This window comes from Rhincodon typus, chromosome 15 (assembly GCF_021869965.1).
Source record: "Rhincodon typus isolate 14 chromosome 15, sRhiTyp1.1, whole genome shotgun sequence".
NCBI classification, from domain to species: domain Eukaryota; kingdom Metazoa; phylum Chordata; class Chondrichthyes; order Orectolobiformes; family Rhincodontidae; genus Rhincodon; species Rhincodon typus.
In genome coordinates this window covers 10,877,859-10,905,223 of record NC_063346.1, presented here as the reverse complement: position 1 = coordinate 10,905,223, position 27,365 = coordinate 10,877,859, and the positions used below count along the sequence as shown (strand labels likewise).

The window sequence follows — 27,365 nt, the reverse complement described above, 5'->3', positions numbered from 1 at the left end:
CTTATTGGAGATGGTCTTTGCCTGGCATTTCTGTGGCACGAATGTTACTTGCCACTTGTCAGCTCAAGCCTGAATATTGTCCGAATCTTGTGTGCATTTGAACAAGAGCTGCTTCAGTATCTGAGGAGTTACAAATAGCTCTGAATATAGAATAGAATATAGAATATCGAATATCCTGTTACTGTCACATGTACTGACTTGAGCGAGTACAATGAAAAGCTTTCACAATATCTGCCTTCTTATGGTGACATCTTAGGTATAAGTACCTGGGTACAATCTTGGATATAGCAGAATAATAAAAGCAGTTGCATTACTTACAGAATTGAAAAATAAGTTAAAAATAAGACATCATTAAAGGATTGACATTAAAGTAAAGTAGGAAATTTCAAATAGACATTAGTGTAGCAGCTCAATGCAGAGCCTCCGCCAAGCCTCCAGTCCACTCCGTACCTGCACTCAGCTACTCAAAGGTAAGCCTGGGGCTCGCTGAACATCCCCACTTCTGACCTTATGAAGGAGGGAAGGTCATTGATGAAGCAGCTGAAGACGGTTGGGCCTAGAATACTACCCTGAGGAACTCCTGCAGAGAAGCCCTGGAGCGGAGATGACCGACATCCAATAACCACAACCATCTTCCAATGTGTCAGGTATGCCTCCAAACAGCAGAGATGTGCCCCTGATACCCGCAGATTCCAGATTTCCTAGAGCTCCCTGGTGCCGCAGTTTGTCAAATGTGCCTTTGATGTGTCAAAGGCTGTTATTCTCACCTCACACTTGGATACAGTGCAAAGGGAAGATTTATTTTCCTTAGCAGAACATTACCTCTTGGGCCAACTATCGGAAAGCACAGATTTAAGGCGAATTAGGGTAGAAGGATTAGGGGCAACATAAGGAATCATTTTTTCATCCAGAGGGTGGCAGATGTCTGGAATTTGCTGCCCAGTGAGGTAGTCTGAGGTGGGAATTTTCAACTCATTTAAAAAAAAAGGAACCTGGATCTATATCTAAAGTGATATAACCTGCAAAGCTACAGATCAGGTTCTAGAAAGTGAGTGTAGAATGAAAGGAGAAACAGAAAGAACTGCAGATGATGTAAATCAGAAACAAAAATAGAGATTGCTGGAAAAACTTAGCAGATCTGGCAGCATCTCTGAAAAGAAATCAGAGCTGATGTTTCGGGTCCAGTGACGCTTCCTCAGAAGCCTCAGAGTTCTGAGGAAGGATCACCGGACCTGAAACATCGGCTCTGATTTCTCTTCAGAGATGCTGCTGAGCTTTTCGAGCATTTTCTGTTTTTGTTTTAAGAATGAAAAAGCTGGTTTATTCAGCCAGTAGAGACGCAATGGACTGAAGGGTCTCTTTCCAAGCTGTAACTTTTCTATGACTTCATGATTTCTAAGGAATATAAATGGATTTTCAGAAGCCATTTTGACAACCTTCTGAATGTATAGTATTACACAGAGTGCAGGAATATACTGGAGACACAGATAACAAGGTGTAGTGCTGAATGAACACAGCAGGCCAAGTAGCATCAGAGGAGCAGGAAAGCTGATGTTTCGGGTCTGGACCCTTTTTCAGAAATGAAGATGGGTCCAGACCCGAAACGTCAGCTTTCCTGCTCGGCCTGCTGTGTTCATCCAACTCTACACCTTGTTATCTCAGATTCTCCAGCATCTGCAGTTCCTACTATCTCCATATACTGGAGACAGTCGGTGGTCAGAAATTTGGAGAGAAAATTTGATGGTAAAGTTACTAGACTAGCAATCCAAAGGCCTAGGCTTATGCCGCTGGTTAAATTTAAAAAAAATCCGAATCAATAAAATCTGGAACTGAAAATTATTCACAGCAACAGTGACAATGAAACTTTACCTGACTATTGTGAAATTCACTAATGTCCTGGCCCTAGTGATGTAGCACCTCTAAGCTGGGAGGCCTGGCTTCAAGCCCCTACATGTGCAATAACAACTCTGACCAGGTTGGTGGGAAAATATCTGCACTAGTGACCTTTAGGTGGGGAAATTTGTCATCCATACCCAGTTTGGCTTACACGGTGACTCCAGGCCCACTGAGACATGGTTGACTCATCACTGCCTCTGAAGTGATCTAGCAGCCATTCAATCCAAGGGTGATTAGGAATGGGCAACAATACCACCCACATCCAATTAAAGATTTTAAGAAAATACAATGAAGAAGATGTACAGTAGACAAATACTGGCCAATTCGGAGAAGGCTTAAAACCAGGGGCTGGTGCCATACATTTAAGTGCAAATATACCTTTCAGAGCTGGGAAATCTGAAAACTTGATAACGTGACATGAGGGATAGTAAAGCAGTGAGACGATTGTGAAATACTCCAGGAGAACACAAAGTAAAATAGTGGCAAACAAGCAACAATGTCAGGTACTGGCTAAAATTTTAAAGAAGCTTCTTGACACATTCCACTCACCGATGAGTTAGGTGTGTGACGGAGAAACTTAACTACTTTAGAGTCCGACATTGGGCAAGCAAGAGCCATATAGCGGTTGCGGAAAGTGCCATAGATCTTTAGGTGGGAGCCTGGCCTCAAAGTAGAGGACTCCGAGCCTTCCTTGTTGTTGGAGGAGAACTCCACCCCATAAGCAGACAGGTCAAAGTACAAACTGTGAGCACGGATCTCTGGAGTGGGGACCTGCATAGAAGCAGAAAGATAATAAAATGTTAGAACTGTCATTAACCCATGGAAGTTGCTTGTAGCATTTTTATACCAAAGTGACAAAATTTTGTCAAAGTTTCCAGTGTTTAGAACAGATAAAAAAGGTAAATAGATTTGTCGCTACCTTTTGTCTTCCTCCAAGTCTACAAAATAACATTTTGTATCACAGACATTTGAGAAATTAAATGATTCTCGTATTTGTCAGATAAAGTCTGTAGTAAACAATGAAGACCACAGTTAAACATACGTGACATTTGCAACAACTGGGTTCATTTAAGATTGCTTACTAAACAGATGGGAGAAGCACCTGGATTGTATCAATATCTGTTGAGGCAGATTAAGGGACCATAAGGTTATTAACATTTCTGCTTGATATTGTCAAGAGGGAGATGTGTGTGCAGGAACTTAATGATTTTGAAAGCATTTGGCTCAACAGGGTGGCACAGAAAGCAACCTCCAGAGAATAATCATACAGACTTTTTCATCCTCCGCATTTTCTCTTTGCTGGATCCAAATCAATCATTCTAGCCAAATGGATCAGGGTGTTCTTGTTCATAAGGAATTGACACCTAACATGTTGGCATGAGAAGCAATTGGTATGTCAAATGCCACATTGGCCTTTATTGCAAGAGGAAGTAAATATAAGATTAAAAGTCATCTAGGTAGCAATCTAGGAAGACAACCAGCCTGTGGTGAGGGAAATGCTGGGAAACTAAGTGGCTGAGTTGAGTGCAGTCCTTTGTATCCAGATAGATAGAGCTTACTCGATGTCAATTAACTTGGCTATGTTGTATGAGACAGTTAGGACAAGAAGAGGTTAATTGGCAGTGTTTGCTCAATGTCTAGCTGGATAGAAAGGACCGCTCCTGGAGTCTTCAGTCTTCACTGGTAGGACAGTATAGTAGACCAAGCTGCAAGTGGACAGAGGAGAGGAAAGGAAACAGTCTGAAAGAAGAGGCACAACAGTTTAAAACTGATAACATAGGAATACTCAAGCATCTGGGACACAGAAGAACACAATATCAGAGGTAGTGAATTTCTTCAACGTGAACATGCAATCTCTAGCTTAAGGTCATGAGCTATCATATGGGGGAAAATAGTGCATGTTCCCATAACGAACACAGTCAACTGTTAAATTTGAAGTTGGGATTGTGATCTCAGATGCATTAAGTAGGGTAGTAACTTCCCTGGTTCAAATGTTCCAGTTTTGTACATATCCAATGGAAATGCATTATGACTGGTGAGGTCATTGCTATAGTCATGCAGCACAGAAACAGACCCTTTGGTCCAATTTGTCTGTGCTGACGAGACATCTCAATCTGATCTAGTCCCTTGTACTCAGGATGATAGGTGTGTGCGTAGAAGTATACAGCAGTTATTTTGAATTTTTAAAAATTTCATTGTTAATTTATACCTGTTATCATATGCGAATTTAAATATTTTCTTTGTGTATTGTTGCTTTAAATTTTAATGAAGGGTTGATGATTGGGGTAGGTTAGGGTGAAGTGTGGGAAGTGTGGGAAGTGTGGGAAGTGTTTCCTGGAAGTAATTTAAACTAACAGGCACAGGGTAAGTTTGCCACTGAACGGAGAATGGCAGATGGTCTCATGAAGTTGGATTGCTAATAGGATATCCTCCATTTTCCTCAGGCATGTAAGCACGTTGGATTACAACAGAGGAGCAGGCTTCAAGTAGAGTGGCATGCTTCAAGTGAACAGAGGCAAGGTGGAATGAGAGACTTTTGTACCTTTAAATCTCACACTACAAAGCAGTGATGAGCATGCCTTTTAAAGGCATACCAAATTTGATAAAAATAAACATGACGGAAACTTATCCCAAAATATACACAGGGTTGTACACAGGCATGTGTTAACAATTTGAAAATGATACAAACCAAAGATTACAAGATTAGGACTTCAAACCTCAAATGAAATGCTTCAGAGATTTGATGACTGATCCTGATCTGGTGATCATATATGCATCTGATGTTGCTTCGTGTTGCATTTCTTTGACAATCTAGTTGCTTTACCGTCAGTTTGTTGCTCCTCAACTTCACCACATAATCATAGTTTGATTCTTCTTCCCCATTCTCTCTAGGAGAGAATGGTACATTGAATATTGTTGCAAGTTGGCTTCTGTACCTTCACAATGTATCACCATGAGCCATAATGGCATATGATCTGCATTGGTTGTATATTCTAGAAAACACTGCTAGTATCAAAGTACTTGTAATTCTAACTTGCACTCTCTGGCCTGTGCACAATTTTGGTGGTTCCCTAACTGCTCATTCATTTGTTTAAGGATGGCTGTTTTGTGTCCAGACTAGTTAGACAATTGGTTGCTTTGCAATATCAGTCATGCTTGTGTTCTGAGCATTAGCTGTACTCAGGTTTGTAATTCCTTTCCCATTGCTGCATTTTTATGAAACACCAATGAAGTGCAAAAGTCTTGCTTTGTTGCTCGGCCCTCGATCGTCATTGATTGGATAGGGTGTACCATACATCCCGCTGGAGCATTTGATTGTAGCTAGTGGGGTTCTGATATGACAGGGACAGCTCCCCACCTAGGGCACTGAATAAACTGAAAATAGTGTCCACTGAGTCAATGATAGTCACATTCCTTTCGTTGTACATTGTTCCTTGCTGCTCAGAGAATCTGGACATCGGAAATTTCCAGTCGACCTCTGAGAATTGACTATCGACAAACTGAATTCATTACCCACAAATTGCAGCCTGGTAGCCCTGCTGTGCCCCACACCTACCCCATCCTGCCCGGGAGAAAATTGATAGGAAGGCAGGATGATAGCAGGAAACCAGCACACTGGTTCGTGGCTCAAATTTGTGCAAACCCAACTCTGAGCTCACCCTCACCAAGGCCCAAATATTTTGCTACACAGCTCATTTTTGCTTCCTCAGAAGACAACTGAAAAATCTTCACAGGAATTGGCCCATTTAGTATCCACTTGGGATTTCATTATGGAGCAGGGTCAAGGGAATGAATGGCCTACTCCTACTCCAGTGATCGCTAAAACTCAATTCCATATATTAATCATTGATGCAGTTTTATTTTAGTTTTATACTAAAATGCCTCTGTCATTAATGGGATTGGAACACTATCTGCAATCGTGAGCCGCATTTTATTTTCCTTCCTCAATAATAATTGCTATACTATTTATAACATTTATCTTTTCATGTGAATTGGAAGTGTTCTAGGAATGTATGGCTAGCAATGTAATGAACTTCCTCGAGTAAATTACTGCTAATCAAATGAATTGTCATAATATGCACAAATTTGGGAGTCTGGGCCATTAATTCAAACATTTACTCAGCAACATATGAACTGTCTCTCCAATACAAATTGTCATTACATCCCTATTAACTGCCCCAAATGCTTACTCCAGCTGCAACAGGCATGATTATCAAATACTGTTACTGAATCATCTTCAAAGTTTCACTTAGATGTACTCTTGGATCAGAAGAACTAGGCTTCAGCTATTTTCTCTTCCCTTTCTGTAGATAGGGAACAGATTTCGACATGCAAACGGAAAAAACTGGCTTCAATCTTCTCAGTATTTAAAAGGAGGAGCCTTTTGCTCAGGCAGTCCCAGATGCCTGATGAGCAGTCCAACAACTAATCAACCATGGAGTATAGGCCGACCTGTGTTGTTTTTGAGTTTTAGATTCTGGATTTAAATTTGTTTAAGAAGGTGGTGAGTTTGTGTATTATAAAGAAATACATTACTAAAAGTCCACAATGCTTTCTGTTTTGTTTTATTTCTTGCCTCAGAAAGCAAAACTTTGCGCTGCTACACGATATAATGCTAGTAGGGGATTGGTTAGCTCAGGTGGTTCGAAGATTGGTTTGCAATGCAGCGTGGGTTCAGTTCCTGCACTGGCTGAGGTTGTTCTCTCGACCTCTCCCCTACCAGAGGCGTGGTGACCCTCAGGTTAAACTCACCTCCAACTGCCTCTCCAATGAGAGAGCAGCTCTATGTTCTGGTAAGACTATGGTGAGTTTACACACTTTATAATACAGTAACACTTAAAAACACCCAATTTTAAAAAAATTATTCACAGGATGTGAGTGTCACGGGCTAGTTCAACATTTACTTTACTGCCCATCCTTAATTATCCAGTGGGAAGCTAAGAGTCAGCCATATTGCTGTGTGGCTCCAAAATCACAATTAGGCCAGACCAGGTAATGACAACAGTTTCCTTCTGTAAATGACGTCAGTGAGCCAGATGGACTTTTCCTGACAATAGACTGTGGTTTCATAGTCATTATTAGATATTTAATTCCAGAGGTTCTTTATCAAACTCAAATTCCACCATAAGCTTTGGCAGGATTTGAACCTAGATCTCTGGAGCAATCGTCCAGAAAGACTGCTAGGCCATCACCTCCCCTCTGTCTGAATGCAACACACAGATTCTATCAAGCTACAACCACATGAGTGATGATGGTGGTGATGGTGGTCATCTCCAGAGTCAGATAGTAAGGTTCCAGGAGTTATTTTCCTAAAGTACAGCATTGATTGCCTCAGCAGTTGGAAAGACTCACCATTTTTGGTTGGGTTCATGATCCGTATTCACTGAAGCTACAGGGACAGGGACGGGGACAGAAAAATCTTCATTCAAGGTTCCTACAAGCACAAATGGTTGGTCTTGGGGCAGACGCTCTGTGTATGAGCCAGATTCCTGTGCATTCAAAAATTGGTTGTGTTTGACCTCTGGGACAGTTATTGCTTATCAACAAACCAATTTCCCCGATTGGCTAGCTATCACAAGGTTATTAAGTACCTTCGTTAAGAACAAACTTCTGCTCACTGTATGAGAGTCTTTAGTTAAATAAATGTGCTGTTTTATTTTGTTTATAGTACATGAACCTTATTGATTGCCAGCTCAGGTGTCCCAATATTGACTACAGTTAGATCTTTTCGAATCTGAAGCTCTCGATAAAGCTTTGAAGGGGCTGATCTCAGATTCCCCAATTGGGCGCACAACTAAACTGAACCAAATCTAAAAGTTTTTAAAATTTACAGTTGTCGAGAGAATTAATGACAAGGTAAATCTACCTGTCATCACATATGAAAACCGGGGCTTTGCTTTCGGTTAATGGTGCCAAGGATACACTGAACTACCGTGTTTTGTTTCCTCAATTAGCATACTTCATTCAAAAGACATGCTCATGATATCTTCATTGTACGACAGTGGTATAGAGGACTAGAGTCAAGAAAAAAAAAGCAGCAGCAAGTTTTCTTTTCATTGCAGGATGGTAGTGGAATGGGGAACACTTATGGCTGCCACAAGCAAGACCCAAAAAGTATTTTATGTTATCCTGCCACCTCTGGCAGTAGATGGCTAAAATAGTTGACTTCCATGTTCGTTTAAGTCAAATCTGCAAACTCTATTGCATAAAATAATAAAGGCAGAATTCAAACCGAAAGAACTGCAGATGCTGTAAATCAGGAACAAAATCAAAGTTGCTAGAAAAGCTCAGCAGATCTGATAGCATCTGTGAAAGAAAAAAAAAAAGAGACTTAACGTTTCAGGTCCGGTGACCCTTCCTCAGAACTGAATTCACATGAGAACATGACCAGTAAAGCAGTTTCCTCTTCAAATCATACACTATCCCTCAAAGTCACTGTTGTGGGAGTACCACCATCACAGGGACTACAATGGTTCAATAAAGCAGCTCATCAGTACATCTGGGGGCAACGTTTCATGCTTACATTCCATGAATGAACAAAAGGTGCAGTTTCAGTCAATAGAGTCAGTTTATCAATTGAGCAATTGGAATCTCTGCTCCAACGTTAGACTTAACCTAAGTACCTGGGCTACAAACCAGAAAGATTGGAATGGATTTGAGTAACAAGCTGGCATGGGATTGACTTGTGCAGATTTCCAATCAGTGGAACATAACACCGCTCATGCCTCAAAGTAGCGCACTTAGGAGCGCTGAGTCACATGAGCTTAGAATCATAAATTGTTAATAACGGGACTAGATTATATCTGCAGTAGGACAAGGTCATACCTACATTTGGCTCTTTGCACAGATTTCTCTGCAACATAATATTTACACAAAGTTCCAGAAGTATGATCTATTTGTTGTTAGCTCTATTTATAGAACAGAAACAAGAAATAATGTCACTTCTTACAAGTATTATCTTGTTTGGCACACGTGGATGTATGGGATGCCAAGGTCATCACTGCATTGACTGAGGTGCAGAAGAAAGAGAGTGAAACAGTGCAGATGTACAGAACAGAATATAAATAACATCAAATGACAGACAAGTGATACAGAGACAGCAAACACATGGGGAACACGGCAAGGGTTTGGAGACAGTTCAATTAAGCTAACAAGGGAGCAACCATGGAAAAATAGATGTATGAAATGCATTTTTGCAGGATTTATTTGTGTGCGTATATATTTCTAGGATGCAAAACGCTGCTCAAATTTGGATGAAAGCAAAATTGGCAGGCTTCAAATGTCATGAGAGACTCAAAGTTTCACCCCCCACAACTGTAGATGAGTGGAAAGAATGGCAACAAAAAGCAGAACACTGTATCAGTTAAATACTTGATAAATCTGGATGAATTAGAACTTTAATCTTTTTGAGAAGTATTCAGAGATGTTACAGCATTTTCCCGGCATGGAGGGCACTTGGCCCATTCTGACTGTGCCAGATCTGTGCTAGAGCAATCCAACACCACTTACATTTTCCTGCACCTTGCCCAATAGACTTGCATCTTCCTCTACACCTATCCCTGATCAAAAATACTCTTGTGACACCATGCTGAGGCCAGCAACAGGAGCAGATGAACTCAGTAAGACAGTAAAGGTTGTCTGTCAGATTTTAACACCACCGATAGTAAAATTAGATAGGTATGCTTTTTTAAATATAAAAAAGTGCAGGTTTTATAAAGTGCCCCTTTTTTGTGATGGCTATAAAGTGAGTTAGCCAACGTTACCAGATTGCTTTGGGGTCCACCTTCAGATGCAGCTGTCAATCACAATCTGCGTGTCTCACTCCTATATTTAAAGAATCCTCAATTCCAAGTGCAGGGAAGAAAAAAAGATGGATGAATTCCAAGATACAAATATGTCATGTTCCAAAAACAAAATGGAATACTTAATGACAACATTAAAGCAGGCCTACAATAACCTGGGGAGGTAATCATAATGCATATGCTGGCGTTGTTTGACCAACGTTGAAGTTTCAGCTTTGGAGCTTCCTGCTTGTTTATTAACAAGCAGCCAGATGTGCAGAAAACCAGCACAAATATTTACATCAAATAAGTCAATTAGTTCATATATTGAAACATTAACTTCATTATAACATTTTACAGGCATGAAAACACTACCTTCCACTAACTTCTTTCAATGCAACTTTCTCCCAGACTCTGATCAATGAGTAAACACCATTTCCTTATCTGATAGCAGAGGCTGGTGCAGTTAACCCACAATGGTACTTAGGTCCAATATGCTTTATTACACCATAGTTCAATGGCAATTGTCCCTTGGGATTTGATAATCACCAACAGCATGTGGCCTCTTAGGATCTTGACAGATGGAGGTTCCACGGGGAGGTTCCATCAGTGCCAACTTCCTGGCATATCCATCCTACATTATCAATGGCTGAAACCAAGGCTGGATCTGATTCGTGCCTGCCCATTCAACTCCACCATCCAATCCCCCTCTGCTACCTCCACATACCCAGCTCTCTGCTGCTCTGCCACCCACGTAGCACAATGTTTTCCTCCAATCAAAAAAAAAGTTGTGCAAATAGAACACAGAACATGAAACAGTACAACACAGAGACAGGCCCTTTGGCCGACCATCTCAGTGCCAACCGTGATTCCATTCTAAACTAATTCCCATCTGCCTGCACATGGTCCATATCCCTCTATACCCTGCCTGCTCATGTGCCTGCCCAAATGTCTCTTAAATTTTGTTATCATCTCTGCTTCTACCACCTGTAACTTCGAAAACAAATGTTCCTTGCACATCTCCTTTAAACTCCACTCACACCCAATACCTGCCCCCCCACCCCCACACCTTACGCCTATGCCCCTTAGTTTTTCACATTTCCACTTGAGGAGAAAAACTTCAACTATCCACCCTATCCGTGCCTCTCGTAATTTTATATACTTCTATCAGGTTGCCCCTCAGCTTCCATCATACTAGCGAAACCAAGTTTGTCCAAATTCTTCTTATAGCTAAAACACTTCCAAACCAGACAACATCCTGGTAACCTCTTTTGCACCCTCTTTAAAGCCTCCACATCCTTCCTGAAGTATAGTGACCAAACTGCACATAATATTCCAAACGTTGCCTAACTGAAGTTTTACACAGCTGCAACATGACTTCACAACTTTAATACTCACTGCCACAAGTGATGAAGGCAAGCCTTCTTTACTACCTTATCTTCTTGGGTTGCTACTTTCAGGGAACTATGGACTTGTACCCCAAGATCTCTTTATCAATCCTCCTAACAATCCTGCCATTTACTGTATACTTCCCTCTTGTATTTGACCTCCCAAAAACGTGTCACCCCACATTTATCTGGATTAAATTCCATCTGCCACTTCTCCACCAACTTTCCAACTCATCTATTTGCTGCTGTATCCTTTGACAATCTTCTTCACTATCCACAACTCCAATTTTTGTGTCGTCTGCAAACTTATTAATCAGGCTATCAACATCATTTATATATCATTACAAATGGAGGTCCAAGCTCTGATCCTTGCAACACCATTGGTTACAGAGCCCCGGTCAGAAAACACCCCTCCATAATTATCTATGACCAAGCCAATTTTGCATCCAACTTACCCATTCACCATGGATCCCATATGACTTAATATTTTGGGCCAGCCTACCTTGTCAAATGCTTTACTAAAGTCCACATAGACAATAACCACGGCCCTACCCTAAATCATCTCCTTTACTTCCTCAAAAAAAAACTTAATCAAATTCATTCGATCAGACCTCCTCTGCACAAAATCATGACAACTACCCCTAAGAAGTCCCTTATTTTCCAAATGCTTGTAAATCCTGTCCCTAAGAATCTTCTCCAATTACTTCCCTACCACTGTTGCAAGTGGTCACTGGTCTATAATTTCCTGGATTATCTTGCTGCCCTTCTTAGAAGAAAGAACAACATTGGCTATGCTCCGGTCTTATGGGACCTCATTTGCGGCTAAAGAGGATACAAAGATCTCAGTCAATGCCCCAGCAATGTCCTCCCTTACCTTCCTTCATATCCTGGGATAGATCCCATCAAGTCCTGGGAACTAAATCAAGCCATCCACCACTACCACCTTCTAATATCCAAATGCAGTAGAATATCAACACACTGTCCCTAATTTTACCATCTGTACCATCTGACCTGTTCCTTGGTGAAAAGTGATACAAAGTATTTGTTAAAAGGATGGCACCTACTTCCTCTGACTCCATGCATAAATTTCTTCCTTTGTCCTCGAGTGGTCCTACCTTTCCCCAGCTACCCTCTTGCTTCTAGTAAAATTCCTTGCGACTTTCCTTAATCCTACTTGCCATGGATATTTCATGGCCTCTTTTAGCCCTCCTAATTCCTTGTTGGAGTTCTTTCCTGCTTCTTTTATGAAGCCTTGTTTGATTTTAGTTTCCTAAACCTTACATATGATTACTTCTTCTTTTTGAAGAAACATTTGACATCTCTTGCCATCTGGGGTTTCTGAATTGTCCTATCTTGTTGAAATCTGAACTCAATAAAATCTGCAAATTTTAAAAAAATAGATAATATAATGGGGATGATATAACCATGATCATAAATATTCATCTAGTTCACTAATGTCTTTTAGTGAAGGAAATTTGCCATCTTTGCCTGGTCTGGCCTATATGCAACACCAGACCCACAACAATGCAGTTAATTCTTAACTGTCCTCTGAAATGACCTAGCAATCTAATAAGTTCAAGTGTAACAAGGGATTGACAATAAAAGATGTCCCAGCCAACAATATCCTCATCCCACAAATCAAATAAATACAAAATCTAACTGAATATCAGAATAGACTCAAGGAGCTAAGTGGGTAAAGATAGAAACAGGAGTAAACAGAACCCTAGGTGTTCAAAAACTTTGGCTTGGAACAAGATTACAAATAGAGTTAGTTTCAGATCATGTGTGTTGATCATTATCTTCCGTCGGCAAAAAAAGGTCAAACATTTCTCACCGTTTTGCTCCCACTGCTGTCGATTAAATCCCTTTCTCAGTCTTTGACAGTCTAACAAGCGGTCAGTAAAGCCAAAAGTGCCATTCTTTCACAATCCAGAGCATAAGGAATTAACACAGATCAAAATGAACTCTTATTTATCATTTATTTTTCTGTAATTTAACTGGCTAGGCTGCTAACAGGCAAATTCCCAGACAAAATATTCATGGCCGTAATCATAAATGCCTTTCTTTAAGAGAGCGACCTCCACCAGGTTTCTTCACCATAGTTAAACAAATTAAAAACTGTCCACAATCAGAGGCACTGGAAAGGTGTGCTTGCATGTTAGAGTCCTTCCAGCAAAAATGAACTTTCTCTTAAGCTTTCATGTCATATCTCTGTAACGCATCAGTTGGGCCAGATGTGAACTCTCTTGATGCTGGGTTCTGTGCAGTTTTCCTAGGCCGCTGACGAAGGTATACTATCGAGTTTTTTCATTATTCATTCACAGGATGACTGTGTGACTGGCTAGCGTTCATTGTCCGTCCCCAATTTCCCAGAGGGCAGTTAGGAGTCAACAACATTGCTGTCAGTCTGGAATCACATGTATCCAGATCATTGGCTGAGTTTCTGCATTAATAGTCTAACCATAATACCATCAGGCCATTGTCTCCTTACTGTGTTAGTGATGGCAAATCTAGATCTTGTCACCACACATCAGAAAACTGCAAGAGTTAAAAGTCAAACAGGAAAGAAAATCCTCTCCAAAGCCAACAATATGGTTTCCACTCTTTGGAGTCTAACAGGCTGATCTGGACTCCAGCAAGGCAGGCAAGAGTTATTATAACGGTAATGAAATGCCTGGATATCAATCAATGGCTTTTGTTTGGGGGTAGAGTGCTGCCACAAATCCTCAGTCCTATACTACTCGAACAGGCTGCTCAGTAGTCTGTGCTAGAAGATAGACTACGAACAAACATCAGCTGAACAGGTTCTTACCTTTCATTAGGGTTTAAAAAATAAAGGTAAATTTGCAATAGTCCTGGAGGACCATAGGGCTGCTCTCTCATTAGAGGTAAGTGGTGGTGAGTTTCGTCTGAGGGTCATCACACCTCATGTAAGGAATGTGGATCTCGCTGGATGAAAATTCACTGCTGCATTTTCCACATGCCAACAGTGACAATATATTCTTAAAGTGTTTCATTGACATAATAATTTGGGTCTTCTCGAGCTGTTGAAAAACAAGCATCACGAAAAATCCAAAATCCTCCTTTAAACACTTCCAAATCCCACCTTGCTTAAATTCTCAGAGGCCTTTCTGAAAATACACCCCATTTCTCAAGCTGTTGGTCATTTCAATATGTTCTGAGTGTTTTTTTTAATTAAATTGTAACTCAACATTTTTTCAATGTTTTCTGCACTAAACGGTCATTGTTGCTGGGGTTAAATCCAAACTGCGTATGCTGTGGAACTGAATTGAATTCAATAAAATCACTAAATCTATCAAATGGAACCATGGAGAAAGACTCAAAATCGTTCACAGATGCCTTTAAAATTGCTGACCCACCTTTCTACTACTTGAAAGGCACAGAAATAGAAACTGCTGGAGAAACTCAGCAGGTTTGGCAGCATTTGTGGAGAGAGAAACAGGGTTAACCTTTGAGTCCAGTGACCTTTCTTCAGAAAAGGGTCCTGTACCTGCCCTGCCCTCCAAGGTGATTGTAGTTCCTCATTACATGGTTTCCTCTCCAAGCCTCAGAGCAACTAGAAAGAGACAGAGACAATGTGTCTGTCTGGTCAATACTGTTGACGTTCCAAGAACAAATCTTCTCTCTTAGAGAACGTGTACAGAACCAGTGGCTAATTGTGTCTCCGTTTCCTACGCAAATCATGGTGGGGCTTTTGAATCAAGTAGCTTAATATCAAACACAAAGCACTTTTTGCTGTGGATACCCACCAGAACATAGACTACCCAAGACTCACATCACAGGACACTCTTGGACCTCTGGATTTCAACCCAGATCTTTAAGTAAAAATGCTTTTTTTTGGCTCATGTTATAATAATGTGCACAATAATAGATCAATCACCTTGATTTCTCTCTCAGCTTTAAGAATCCTCCATGCTGAATTTTCAAACTTTTAGAATGGGGTTCAAAGAAGGTGAGAGAGGAAAAGGCTGAGTAGAAGTTGAAGTTGAACAGTCCAAGTCTGAAATGGAGCTCCATTAAAAGGTATACAAGACGAATTTCAGCCAGTTTCATCACTTCCAAATTTTGCTGCTTTTTCTTTCTGGAAGTTGTCATCCCACAATCCCAACTCCCCACTCCCCACACTGCACCCAGCTACTGGTTGTGTATGATTGCCAATAGCCCAGAAGCTTAACATTGAGACAAGGCCAAAATATATTTTAGAGAGCAACTGGACTTGCCTCCTAAAAAGTCATGGCAATGCAATAAATAAAAAATCCACAAAATGCGACACAACAACAAATGTGCGCTGATTTAATACATTGCAGGATGAAGCATCCGTGTGCGAACAGGGTTAATTCCTGAGACAGCTAGAGAATAGGAGTTGATATCTCTAGCTTGTTAATATCCCCTTGTGGTCTTTGATCTACCAGCAGTTGGACATCTGTGATGGAAGATCAAACGAACAGCACTCCACTTTGTCAGAGCCATGCAGCCCTTCAGTCTGTTTTGAGAAAGCCATGAGCTAAGGATAGTAATGTCATTCTCTAGGTGTCCCACTTGTAATGTCCAGTCGTAGGTGCGTCATGGGACCAAGCACAAGAGCATATTTTAGAAGCTGCAGAGGACGCTAAGTACTCTACATATTTAAGTTATAACTGCTTGACCCATTTTAGCAGGGTAAAATGTTATAGTTTTGGCAAAAGAGCAAGTTGCTTCAAACTTCGACACGAAGTTCAGATCATGGTCATATTTGTGCATGCTCCACTGAGGAAGAAGCTCGACACATGCTTTATCCAGTATTAATCAATTGCTCTTCCAAAGGTTAATGGCTCCAAAAACCAAAAAAAGGGAGTTCTGGCCAAGGCATCACCCTCAACAACTCACATTTATATAGTAGTTACAGTAAAACATCCCATACACTTCACAAGTTAAAAATAAACCAATCGAGAAGGAGGTACATAAAGAGCATTGAGGACAGGTGACCAAGAGCCTGTTTAAAAGGAGGTAAATTTCAAGGAGCAAATTTTAAATATGAGACGGAGCACAGAGAGGTACAGCCAGGGACTTCCAGAAGTTAGGATCAAGATTGCTGAGGACCAATCAAATTCTGGGATGTCAAGAGCCTAAAATTAGAGAAGCACAAAGAAATGAGGGGCATAGGCCTAGTGGAAGTTACAGATAGAGAACGGCAAGGTCATGGAGACCTTTAAAGCAGGAGGATAAGGGTTAGGAAAATTAAGGAATTCAAGAATCATGGATAACAGCGAATATTATTTTTATTTAAAATAGGCACTAGGACACCATCAAGCTGTCTTCCCTCTGAGGTGAACAGCTGCAAAAACAATTCTACAAATTTAACCAGAAATTACTTGCAAACTGGAACCATCAATATCTTTGCTGCAAAAGGTCATCAGCAGATCTATTGCTCCAAGTATGTTGTACTGCCCGAGAAACTACTCTCAAAGCTATACTAGTGTTAGCCATCACTCAGTTGGTAGCACTTTTGCGTCAGAGTCAGACAATAGGTTCAAATGCAGTTCAGAGACAGTAATATATTATTCACGTGCACCCAACCCCTTCACTAGTGCAGTACCAAGGGTTCCTACAGTGTTGCATTGCTACCATCCAGATGAGACAGGAAATTGGGAACCAGCAACAATACGAGATGGATGTAGAATAAACCCATGCTGTTATTTTCAAACAAGAAGTAGGAACCAATATTAATCCCTCATGAAATGTCATAAAAACATGATTTAATGATCCACAGATTGAACGCCCAAAATAGCAATGAGTACAGATTGGCTGCAATGTTTCTTTCAGCTACACGACTTCATTGGGCCTGTTTTGGACACCCAGCTGAGGAGCTCAAAATGCAAATCTTCCTTCAGGACACAAAAATCTCATCACCAAAAACCTCTGCCAACAATCCCTGGAAAACTGTGCATCAAACTATCTTGAAATGTTCAAGACAAGACACCAGCAGTTGTTTTAAAGAAAAATAGGTAAAGACAGCAAAGGTTGTGAATTAGTCATGGAAATGGGGTTTCAGTACAGATCAGCAATTAATCATTAATGGTGGAACAGGCTAACTTGGAGTGGTACAGTCTATGCCTGTCCCTATGGTCCTATCCAAACACTGAAGAACAGTCTCACAAGACAGAGATAGTAGGAACTGCAGATGCTGGAGAATCTGAGATAACAAGGTGTAGACCTTCAGGGTCTAGGCCCGAAACGTCAGCCTTCCTGCTGTGTTCATCCAGCTCTACACCATGTAGTCTCACGAGACAGACTGAATGAAGGGAGTTGAGAAGGGTGGTGAAAAAGGAGAGCTCTATCAAGCAATCTCGGAAGAGAACCTTCAAGCCTCAAACAACAACTTCAAGGAAGCAAACTGAAGAATTAGTCTTGGCATTAGCCTCAAAAAGACTCAAGTCTTTTAGCAACCTATTTCTGATCTTTCTGAGGGATCATTAATGAAACTATATGGGTGGAACTGAGAAATATGAAGCCGAGGATCAACTTGATGGGATTGTGCTGTAGGCTCACCAATAGTCAGAGGAAAATGGAGGAGAAAACATGTAGAGAGATCTCAAAATCAGGCCACCATCGATTTTGACAACATGGAAGAGTGTTGGCACAATAAGCACTTCTTCACCAGGGTCAAGGTCTTCCAGGAATATGCACTCAACTTCCTGGAGAAGAAACAGAGTGCATTGGAACCAGGACAGGAGGACTTGGTTGGGGGATGTCAATCAATCAAGGAGATCCTTATCTGTCAACTGAGTTAGTATCTGCCACATGTTCTGCCACAGGCTGTTTGATTTTTTTCCCTCAAAAAACTCTTCTGGCAGTCTTTCTTCCATTGAAGTTCGACAAGAGCTCGTTTTAAAGTGGGCTTCATAACCACCAATAGGGAACCAGGTACCTTTTTTATTCCCAAGAGCCCTACACTCTAGACCCCAAGTGCTACAGTGGCCTAGGAGGGAGGCAATTAGGGATGAGCAATAAATACTGCCTTAACCAATGACACAACCTGCCCATGAATTGGGAAACTAACTTATCCTACTTCTGCTACCAGTTTTCACTGGTCTCCTTCAACATTGGCAATGGTGAATCACTTTCATTCCTTGTGACTATACAATGGGTTGTTGTAGGAAGACTGCTTTTGACCATGAAAATGTGACTAATCCATTATCTTGTCTTCTTCATCAATACCGACCCAATGACTGGATCAACTAAAACCAGTTTTAAACCAGGAGGTGGTATAGGATCTGTATATAAAAAGGAAAGTGGATTATAAGTGCCCTCTACCTGCAAGTTCTTATGGCAACAACTCTGATCCTGAGGGAGTGAAGTGATTAGACAGAATGGGAATTGCTTTTCCTGTTTTGTTTGAGCTGCACTATAAGACTGTCTTTCCTGTACCCTGGTTCAATACCTAATTGCTTTTGATGTGCAGTGAATACTGTACAGCATCTGTCAATAAATTTTGTCACCATCTTTGCTAAAGTTAACTTTTTAATCAATAAACAGTTAATCTGAACTAGAGATAGTAGGAACTACTTTGAACTAATTTGAACTATATGACTGCTTTAGTGTCTCAGTTCTGGAGGTTCCCTTCCCAGTTGTTATGACAAGAGGGGACAGTGAAATTTTATGGTAGTCCTCTTGACAGTAACCAAGGTGTGTATTATTTTCAAAAAAAAAACTCAGCCTATTCTCAGAAGGAATTATTTCCTCAAAACTCTCAAGTCCTATTTCAAAATGACCCACAGCAAACTCTAACAAATCCTATTTCATCTTAATCCTAATGTGCTCTCAACTCAGGAAAGTTATTGCAACACACATACAAAGGGAGAAAATTAATAAAAACTATTTGGAAAAACTTGAATCAGAGAGATAATCTTTCCTTTGCTTGAATTCAAACTCAATAAATCAATGTCCAGTGATAGTTCTTGTAGTTGACTGATCCTGCACAATTCCTTTATTACTTGTAGGAGCTTTGATGTGTATCAAGAACATATAGAATGATTCGTTTAGACTGGGAATTAGTTCCTTTTCAGGATCAATAAAGTTTCTTCCTAGAAATTAGGTTTCAACAGTGGTGATATTAGAGGCAGGCTTACACTGATAACTGCCTGCTTTTCCCTGTTCCAATGTTGGAAACTGACAGATATGGGTTCAGAAAAATATAATTAATGCTATTTAAAGACCAGTCACATCACATCGATCATTAATCAGTAATGCTAACTTGATAGTTTTGACAACTAGTATCAAAAAAAGTGTCATTGGCAATATCTGGGGCCTCTAGCACCACTGTAGGCATAACAAGATTTTCAGACTCTCCCTTTATCAGTTCAGGATCAGAGACGAAATATCTGTGCCCTCACTCTCTAGTTGTGTCTACATTGCTTCTGCAATTATAGCTGTGAAATTTTACAAGAGTAAAGAGTTAGCTTTGAAGCTGGACCTTGCACATTCTAATTCCAGCAAGTATCCATTTTATAGTCAAGGCTTTTCCTAAAAAAAAGGATCCCTTTCAATGCCTTGAGGGCATGACACGAAATTGCGGGACTACGAATGGTAGTGGTTCATGTAGACATCTCAAGACTGAAGCTTTAGTAGGGACTAGTGATCATAACTCTATTAGTTTTAAAAAAGTTAACAAGGATATGCCTTCCCTAAAATTTAAAGTTACTAATTGGAGCAAGGCAAATTTTAATAATATAATGAGACGAGAATTTTCAAAAGTCAATTAGAGTAGACTGCTTGCAGGTAAAGGGACAACCAACAAGTGGGAGGCTTTCAAATGTGTGACAATGAGAGTTCAGATGTATTATGTTCCTGTTAAAGTGAAAGGTAAGGCTGGTATGATTAGGGACCAATGGATGAATAAAGATATTGAGATTCTCATCAAGGATAAAAAAGAATCATGTTAGATATAAACAACTGGGATCAAATTAATCTCTTGAAGAGTATAAGGGGTGTAGGGACATTCTTAAGAGGGAAATCAGGAAGGTGAAGACGGGATATGAGATAGCCTTGGTAGATAAGGTTAAAGACATTCCAAAGAGCTTCTACAAGTACAAATACATTAGGAGCAAAGAAGCAACTAGAGAGAAGGTAGGGCCCTTTAAAGATCAAGGAGTTGTCTTTGTGTTGACTCTCAGGAGATGGGAGAGATATTAAATGAATATTTCATATCAGTTTTACTGTTGGGAAAGAAATGGAGGCTAGAGAATACAGGGAAATAAATATTGATGTTTTAAAAAACAGTTCACATTGCAGAAGAGGAAGAACTGGATGTCTTAGAAAAGATAAAGGAGGATTAATCTCCAGGACCTGATCAACCATATCTCAGGATGTTGTGGGAAGTTAGGGAAGAAATTGCAGGGCCCCTAACAGAAATATTTGGATCATCTATAACCATGGGTGGGGTGCCGGAGGACCGGAGAGTGGCTAACATTGTGTCTTTATTTAAGAAAGGCTGTAAGGAGAAGACTGGGAACTATAGACCTGTGTGTCTGACCTCTGTGGTGGGTAAGGTGTTAGAGGTGATTCTGAAAGATAGGATTTGGAGAGGCAAGCACTGATTAAGGATAGTCAGCATGGTTTTGTGCGAGGGAAATCATGTCTCAAAAACTTGTTTGAGTTTTTGAAGAAATAACCAAAACGAATGATAAGGGCAGAGCAGCAAACATTGTTTACTTGGACTTTAGTAAAGCCTTTGACAAGGTTCTGCATGATCACATGGGATTCAGGGTGAGCTTGCTAATTGGATACAAAATTAGCTTAACAGCAGGCGATGGTGGAGGGTGGTTGATTTTCAGGACTGGATGCCTGTGACCAGCAGTTTTCCACAGGGATCGGTACTGGGTCCACTTTTGTTTGTCATTTATATAGTGATTTGATGAGAATAAAAGAGGCATGGCTAGTAATTTTGCAGATTATACCAAAATTGGTACTATAATGGACAGTGAGGAAGGTTATCAAAGATTACAAAGAGACATTGATCAACTGGGTCAATAAGCTGAGGAGTGGCAGATGGAGTTTATTTTGGATAAACGTGGGGTATTGCATTATTGTAAAACAATCAAGGTCAGGACATGTACCGTTAATGGTAGGGCCCTGGGCAGTGTTATAGAACAGACAGACCTAGGGGTTCAGGTACATAATTCTTTGAAATTTGTGTCACAGATAGACAGGGTGGTTAAGGTAGTGTTTAGCATGCTTGCCTTCATTGCTCAGACCTTTGAGTATAGGAGTTGGGACGTCATGTTGAAATTGTACAGGACATTGGTGAAGCCTCTTCTGGAGTGCTGTGCACAGTTGTGGTCATCCTGTTACAGGGAGGACATTATTAAACTGGAGAGGGCCCATAAAAGATTTGCCAGGAATGGAAGGTTTGTTATAAAGATAGACTAGGACATTCTCCCCCAGGAGTGTAGGATGTTGAGGGGTGACCTTATTAGAGCTTTATAAAATCGTGAGAGGCATAGATAAGGTGAATAGCAAAGGTCTTTTTCTTAAAAAGGGGGAGTTCAAAACAAGGGCGCATATTTTTAAAAGGGGAGAGGAAAAAGAAAAGATTTAAAAAGGACATGGCAGATAATTTTTTTTTTTAAAAAGACATGGATTGGTTCCTCTGTGGAATGAGCTGCCAGAGGAAGTGGTGGATGTGGCACAGTTACAACACTTGAGACTTTGAACAAGTACATGAATAGGAAATGTTTGGAGTGATATGGGCCAAATGCAGGCAAATGGGATTTGTTTAGTTTTGGAACATGGTCTGCATGGAGTATTTGGACTGAAGCTTCTTTTTCCATGCTGTATGAGCCTATGGCCTTCTTTGTAGCTGTAACACTATATTCTGGATTCTGGTCTATTACCTGGCATTCTTGGGATTTGTCTGGTTAGCATGCAAAACAATACTTTTCACTATCTCAGTGCACGCGACAATAATAAATCCAAATCAGTAACAAAAGTACAGACAAGGAATCAGAGAAAGGAATGCCAGTGCACTCAAGGCCAAAGACCAAGTTCACCTCCCAGCAATACCTGCCAAATGCATGGACAGAGATCCGGCTCTAGGATCAGGTTCATCAGACACACAAGGGCCCACTGAACCCGTGCCCAGTGACATGGAATGTTCTAGGTGGGCAATAGGACTCCTTAGCCAGTGGTTGCCAAAAACAATCGTTAAATGTCATGTCTTTGGATGACTGTTGCTGAGGGGGACCTAAGGGGAGCAGTCAAGAACATATTGTATCGAGGTAGTGAGAGGGAAGGGAATTCATTGCTAGATTCTCTGATTAAAATGGAGTCAGGCAAGGGAAATCCAACTCCCAGCTGGACCACAGAGGCAAGACAGTGGAAGAGGGTGTGGTGTGAAGCGATCAACCACGTTAAAAACTGCAGAGAGATCCAAACACACAAGGAAGAATAGCGTATCATGGTTATCCAGGAAATGTTTAAACTTTGATTAAGGTCAATGTCATGCTGCAACAGGGGTAGAAAATCTCTCATCATGAACTATGTCTCTTTGATGCCTGCTGCTGAAAATGAGCTTCAAAGTTTATATTTTGTTTAATTTCAGTCACGGAACAGTGCAAGTGTACGCCATGGGTTTTAGCTAATGTTGCACAAAAATCAGAGCCAGCAACCCAAAATCCAATAACTTTCACAGGAAGATTATTTAAGCCAAAATCCCCCAAGCAAAGAACGGTTTTGCCTCATCAATTTAGACTCAAAATGTGAAATAATTCACAAGTTCAAAGAAAAGTGCAATATTATTGAATTGTCTAGTTGCTCTGCCTAATGTTACACAGCTGTGAATCACTCAAAAAAGCAGCAATGTGAATAATGAGTGATTCTGGTTGCTAAAGCCAGGCTAGAATTTATAATTTTCCAAAAAGGCCATCACCACGGTTTCTACTGCTGTCACCGCTTCACTTCCAAGCATTTGGAAGGTGACAGTGGCATCAGCTGGCATGGATAGACAATGGGTAATAATTTAAATCGATTGAATCTTTGGAGCTGAGCTATTTGCTGTTTCCCCGTTGCCCTAACAAAAAAATGTAAAACAGATATATTTCAAAACAAAAATCATAGAATCCCTACAGTATGGAAGCAGGCCATTTGGCTCATCATGTCCACACCAACCCTCCCACCCAGACTGACACCCCCACCCTTTGTAACCCTGCATTTCCCATGGCTAACCCACCTTGCCTGCATGTCCTGGATACTATGGGCAATTTAGCACAGCCAATCTACTTAACCTGCACATCTTTGGACTGTGGGAGGAAACCGGAGTACCCAGAGGAAACCCATAGAGACACAGGGAGAATGTGCAAACTCTGCACAGACAGTCACCCGAGGGTGGAATTGAAATTTTCGTGGATTTCATTTCAACTTTGGTGGTGAGGAAAGACTACTGGGGGAAAGTTTAGTTAAAGCTTTGATACCTATTCAAAAATGAGATGATGTAAAAGGGTTTATCTTTAGAACATAGAACATAGAACATTACAGCGCAGTACAGGCCCTTCAGCCCTCGATGTCGCGCCGACCTGTGAAACCAATCTGAAGCCCATTTAACCTACACTATTCCATTATCATCCATATGTTTATCCAATGACCATTTAAATGCCCTTAAAGTTGGCGAGTCTACTACTTTTGCAGACAGGGCATTCCATGCCCTTACTACTCTGAGTAAAGAACCTACTTCTGACATCTGTCCTATATCTATCACTCCTCAATTTAAAGCTATGTCCCCTCGTGCTAGCCATCACCATCCGAGGAAAAAGGCTCCCACTGTCCACCCTATCTAATCCTCTGATCATCTTGTATGTCTCTATTAAGTCACCTCTTAACCTTCTTCTCTCTAACGAAAACAGCCTCAAGTCCCTCAGCCTTTCCTCATAAGATTTTCCCTCCATACCAGGCAACACCCTGGTAAATCTCCTCTGTACCCTTTCCAATGCTTCCACATCCTTCCTATAATGCGGCGACCAGCACTGTACACAATACTCCAAGTGCGGCCGCACCAGAGTTTTGTACAGCTGCAACATGACCTCATGGCTCTGAAATTCAATCCCTCTACCAATAAAACCTAACACACCATACGCCTTCTTAACAACGCTATCAACCTGGGTGGCAACTTTCAGTGATCTATGCACATGGACACTGAGATCTCTCTGCTCATCCACACCACCAAGAATCTTACCATTAGCCCAGTACTCTGTATTCCTGTTACTCCTTCCAAAGTGAATCACCTCACACTTTTCCGCATTAAACTCCATTTGCCACCTCTCAGCCCAGCTCTGCAGCTTATCTATGTCCCTCTGTAACCTGCAACATCCTTCCGCACTATCCACAACTCCACTGACTTTGGTGTCATCTGCAAATTTACTAACCCATCCTTCTACGCTCTCATCCAGGTCATTTATAAAAATGACAAACAGCAGTGGCCCCAAAACAGATCCCTGAGGTACACCACGAGTAACTGAACTCCAGGATGAACATTTCCCATCAAACACCACCCTGTCTTCTTACAGCTAGCCAATTTCTGATCCAAACCGCTAAATCACCCTCAATCCCATGCCTCTGTATTTTCTGCAATAGCCTACCATGGGGAACCTTATCAAACGCTTTACTGAAATCCATATACACCACATCAACCGCTTTACCCTCGTCCACCTGTTTGGTCACCTTCTCAAAGAACTCTAAGGTTTGTGAGGCACAACCTACCCTTCACAAAACCGTGTTGACTATCCCTAATCAAATTATTCCTTTCTAGATGATTATAAATCATATCTCTTATAATTCTTTCCAACACTTTACCCACAACCGAAGTAAGGCTCACTGGTCTATAATTACCAGGGTTGTCTCTACTCCCCTTCTTGAACAAGGGGACAACATTTGCTAGTCTCCAGTCTTCTGGCACTATTCCTGCAGACAATGATGACATAAAGATCAAAGCCAAAGGTTCTGCAATCTCCTCTAGCTTCCCAGAGAATCCTAGGATAAATCCCATCCGGCCCAGGGGACTTATCTATTTTCACACCTTCCAGAATTGCTAACACCTCCTCCTTATGAACCTCAATCCCGTCTAGTCTAATAGCCTGTATCTCAGTATTCTCCTCGACAACATTGTCTTTTTCCTGTGTGAATACTGACGAAAAATATTCATTTAGCGCCTCTCTTATCTCTTCGGACTCCACGCACAACTTCCCACTACTGTCCTTGACTGGCCCTAATCTTACTCTAGTCAGTCTTTTATTCCTGACATACCTATAGAAAGCTTTAGGGTTTTCCTTGATCTTACCTGCTAAAGACTTCTCATGTCCCCTCCTGGCTCTTCTTAGCTCTCTTTAGGTCCTTCCTGGCTAACTTGTAACTCTCAAGCGCCCTAACTGAGCCTTCACGCCTCATCGCTACATAAGCCTCCTTCTTCCTCTTCACAAGAGATTCAACTTCTTTAGTAAACCACGGTTCCCTCGCTCGACCACTTCCTCCCTGCCTGACAGGTACATACTTCAAGGACACGCAGTAGCTGTTCCTTGAACAAGCTCCACATTTCAATTGTGCCCAGCCCCTGCAGTTTCCTTCTCCATCCTATGCATCCTAAATCTTGCCTAATCGCCTCATAATTGCCTTTCCCCCAGCTACAACTCTTGGCCTGCGGTATACACCTATCCCTTTCCATCGCTAAAGTAAACGTAACTGAATTGTGGTCACTATCACCAAAGTGCTCACCTACCTCCAAATCTAACACCTGGCCTGGTTCATTACCCAGTACCAAATCCAATGTGGCCTCGCCTCTTGTTGGCCTATCTATATACTGTGTCAGGAAACCCCCCTGCACACATTGGACAAAAACTGACCCATCTAAAGTACTGGAATTATAGCGTTTCCAGTCAATATTTGGAAAGTTAAAGTCCCCCATAACAACTACCCTGTTACTTTCACTCCTATCCAGCATCATCTTTGCAATCTTTTCCTCTACATCTCTGGAACTTTTCAGAGGCCTATAGAAAACTCCCAACAGGGTGACCTCTCCTTTCCTGGTTCTAACCTCAGCCCATACTACCTCAGTAGACAAGTCCTCATCAAACGTCCTTTCTGCCACCATAATACTGTCCTTGACTAACAATGCCACACCTCCCCCTCTTTTACCACCTTCCCTGATCTTACTGAAACATCTAAACCCCGGAACCTGCAACAACCATTCCTGTCCCTGCTCTATCCATGTCTCCGAAATGGCCACAACATCGAAGTCCCAGGCACCAACCCATGCTACAAGTTCACCCACCTTATTCCGGATGCTCCTGGCATTGAAGTGGACACACTTCAAACCACCTTCCTGCCTGCCGGTACACTCCTGCGACCTTGAAAGCTTATTCATGACCTCACTGCTCGCAACCTCCTGTACACTGGAGCTACAATTCAGGTTCCCATTCCCCTGCTGAATTAGTTTAAACCCTCCTGAAGAGCATTAGCAAATTTCCCCCCCAGGATATTGGTACCCCTCTGGTTCAGGTGTAGAGGTCCCACCTACCCCAGAATGAGCCCCAATTATCCAGGTATCTGAATCCCTCCCTCTTGCACCATCCCTGTAGCCACGTGTTCAACTGTTTTCTCTCTCTATTCCTCGCCTCGCTAGCACGTGGCACGGGTAACAAACCAGAGATAAGAACTGTTTGTTCTAGCTCTAAGCTTCCACCCTAGCTCCTTGAATTTCTGCTTTACATCCCCATCTCTTTTCCTACCTATGTCGTTGGTACCTATGTGGACCACGACTTGGGGCTGCTCCCCCTCCCCCTTAAGGATCCTGAAAACACGATCCGAGACATCACGGACCCTGGCACCTGGGAGGCAACACACCAACTGTGAGTCTCTCTCGTTCCCATAGAATCTCCTTTCTGTCCCCCTAACTATGGAGTCCCCAATGACTAATGTCTCCTCCTCTCCACCCTTCCCTTCTGAGCAACAGGGACAGACTCTGTGCCAGAGACCTGTACCCCATGGCTTACCTGTGGTAAGTCGTTCCCAACAGTTTCCAAAACGGTATACTTGTTTTTGAGGGGAATGGCCACAGGGGATTCCTGCACTGTCTGCCTGTTCCCTTTCCGTCCCCTGACTGTAACCCATCTACCTTTTTCCTGTACCCGAGGTGTGACTACCTCCCTGCAACTCCTCTCAATTACCCCCTCAGTCTCCGGAATGATCCGAAGTTCATCCAGCTCCAGTTCCCTAACGCGGTTTCCGAGGAGCTGGAGTTGGGTGCACTTCCCACAGA

General features: G+C 41.5%; 1 protein-coding gene across 1 annotated transcript in view; it reads right to left on the bottom strand.

Annotated features, from left to right (window-relative positions):
- Positions 1-27,365, bottom strand: part of si:dkey-234i14.6 — a 115,978-nt gene that overhangs the window by 21,560 nt on the left and 67,053 nt on the right. The window contains exon 3 of the mRNA XM_048605799.1: positions 2,446-2,667. Coding sequence (XP_048461756.1) covers positions 2,446-2,667 — 222 coding nt within the window. The remainder of the gene's footprint in view (positions 1-2,445; positions 2,668-27,365) is intronic.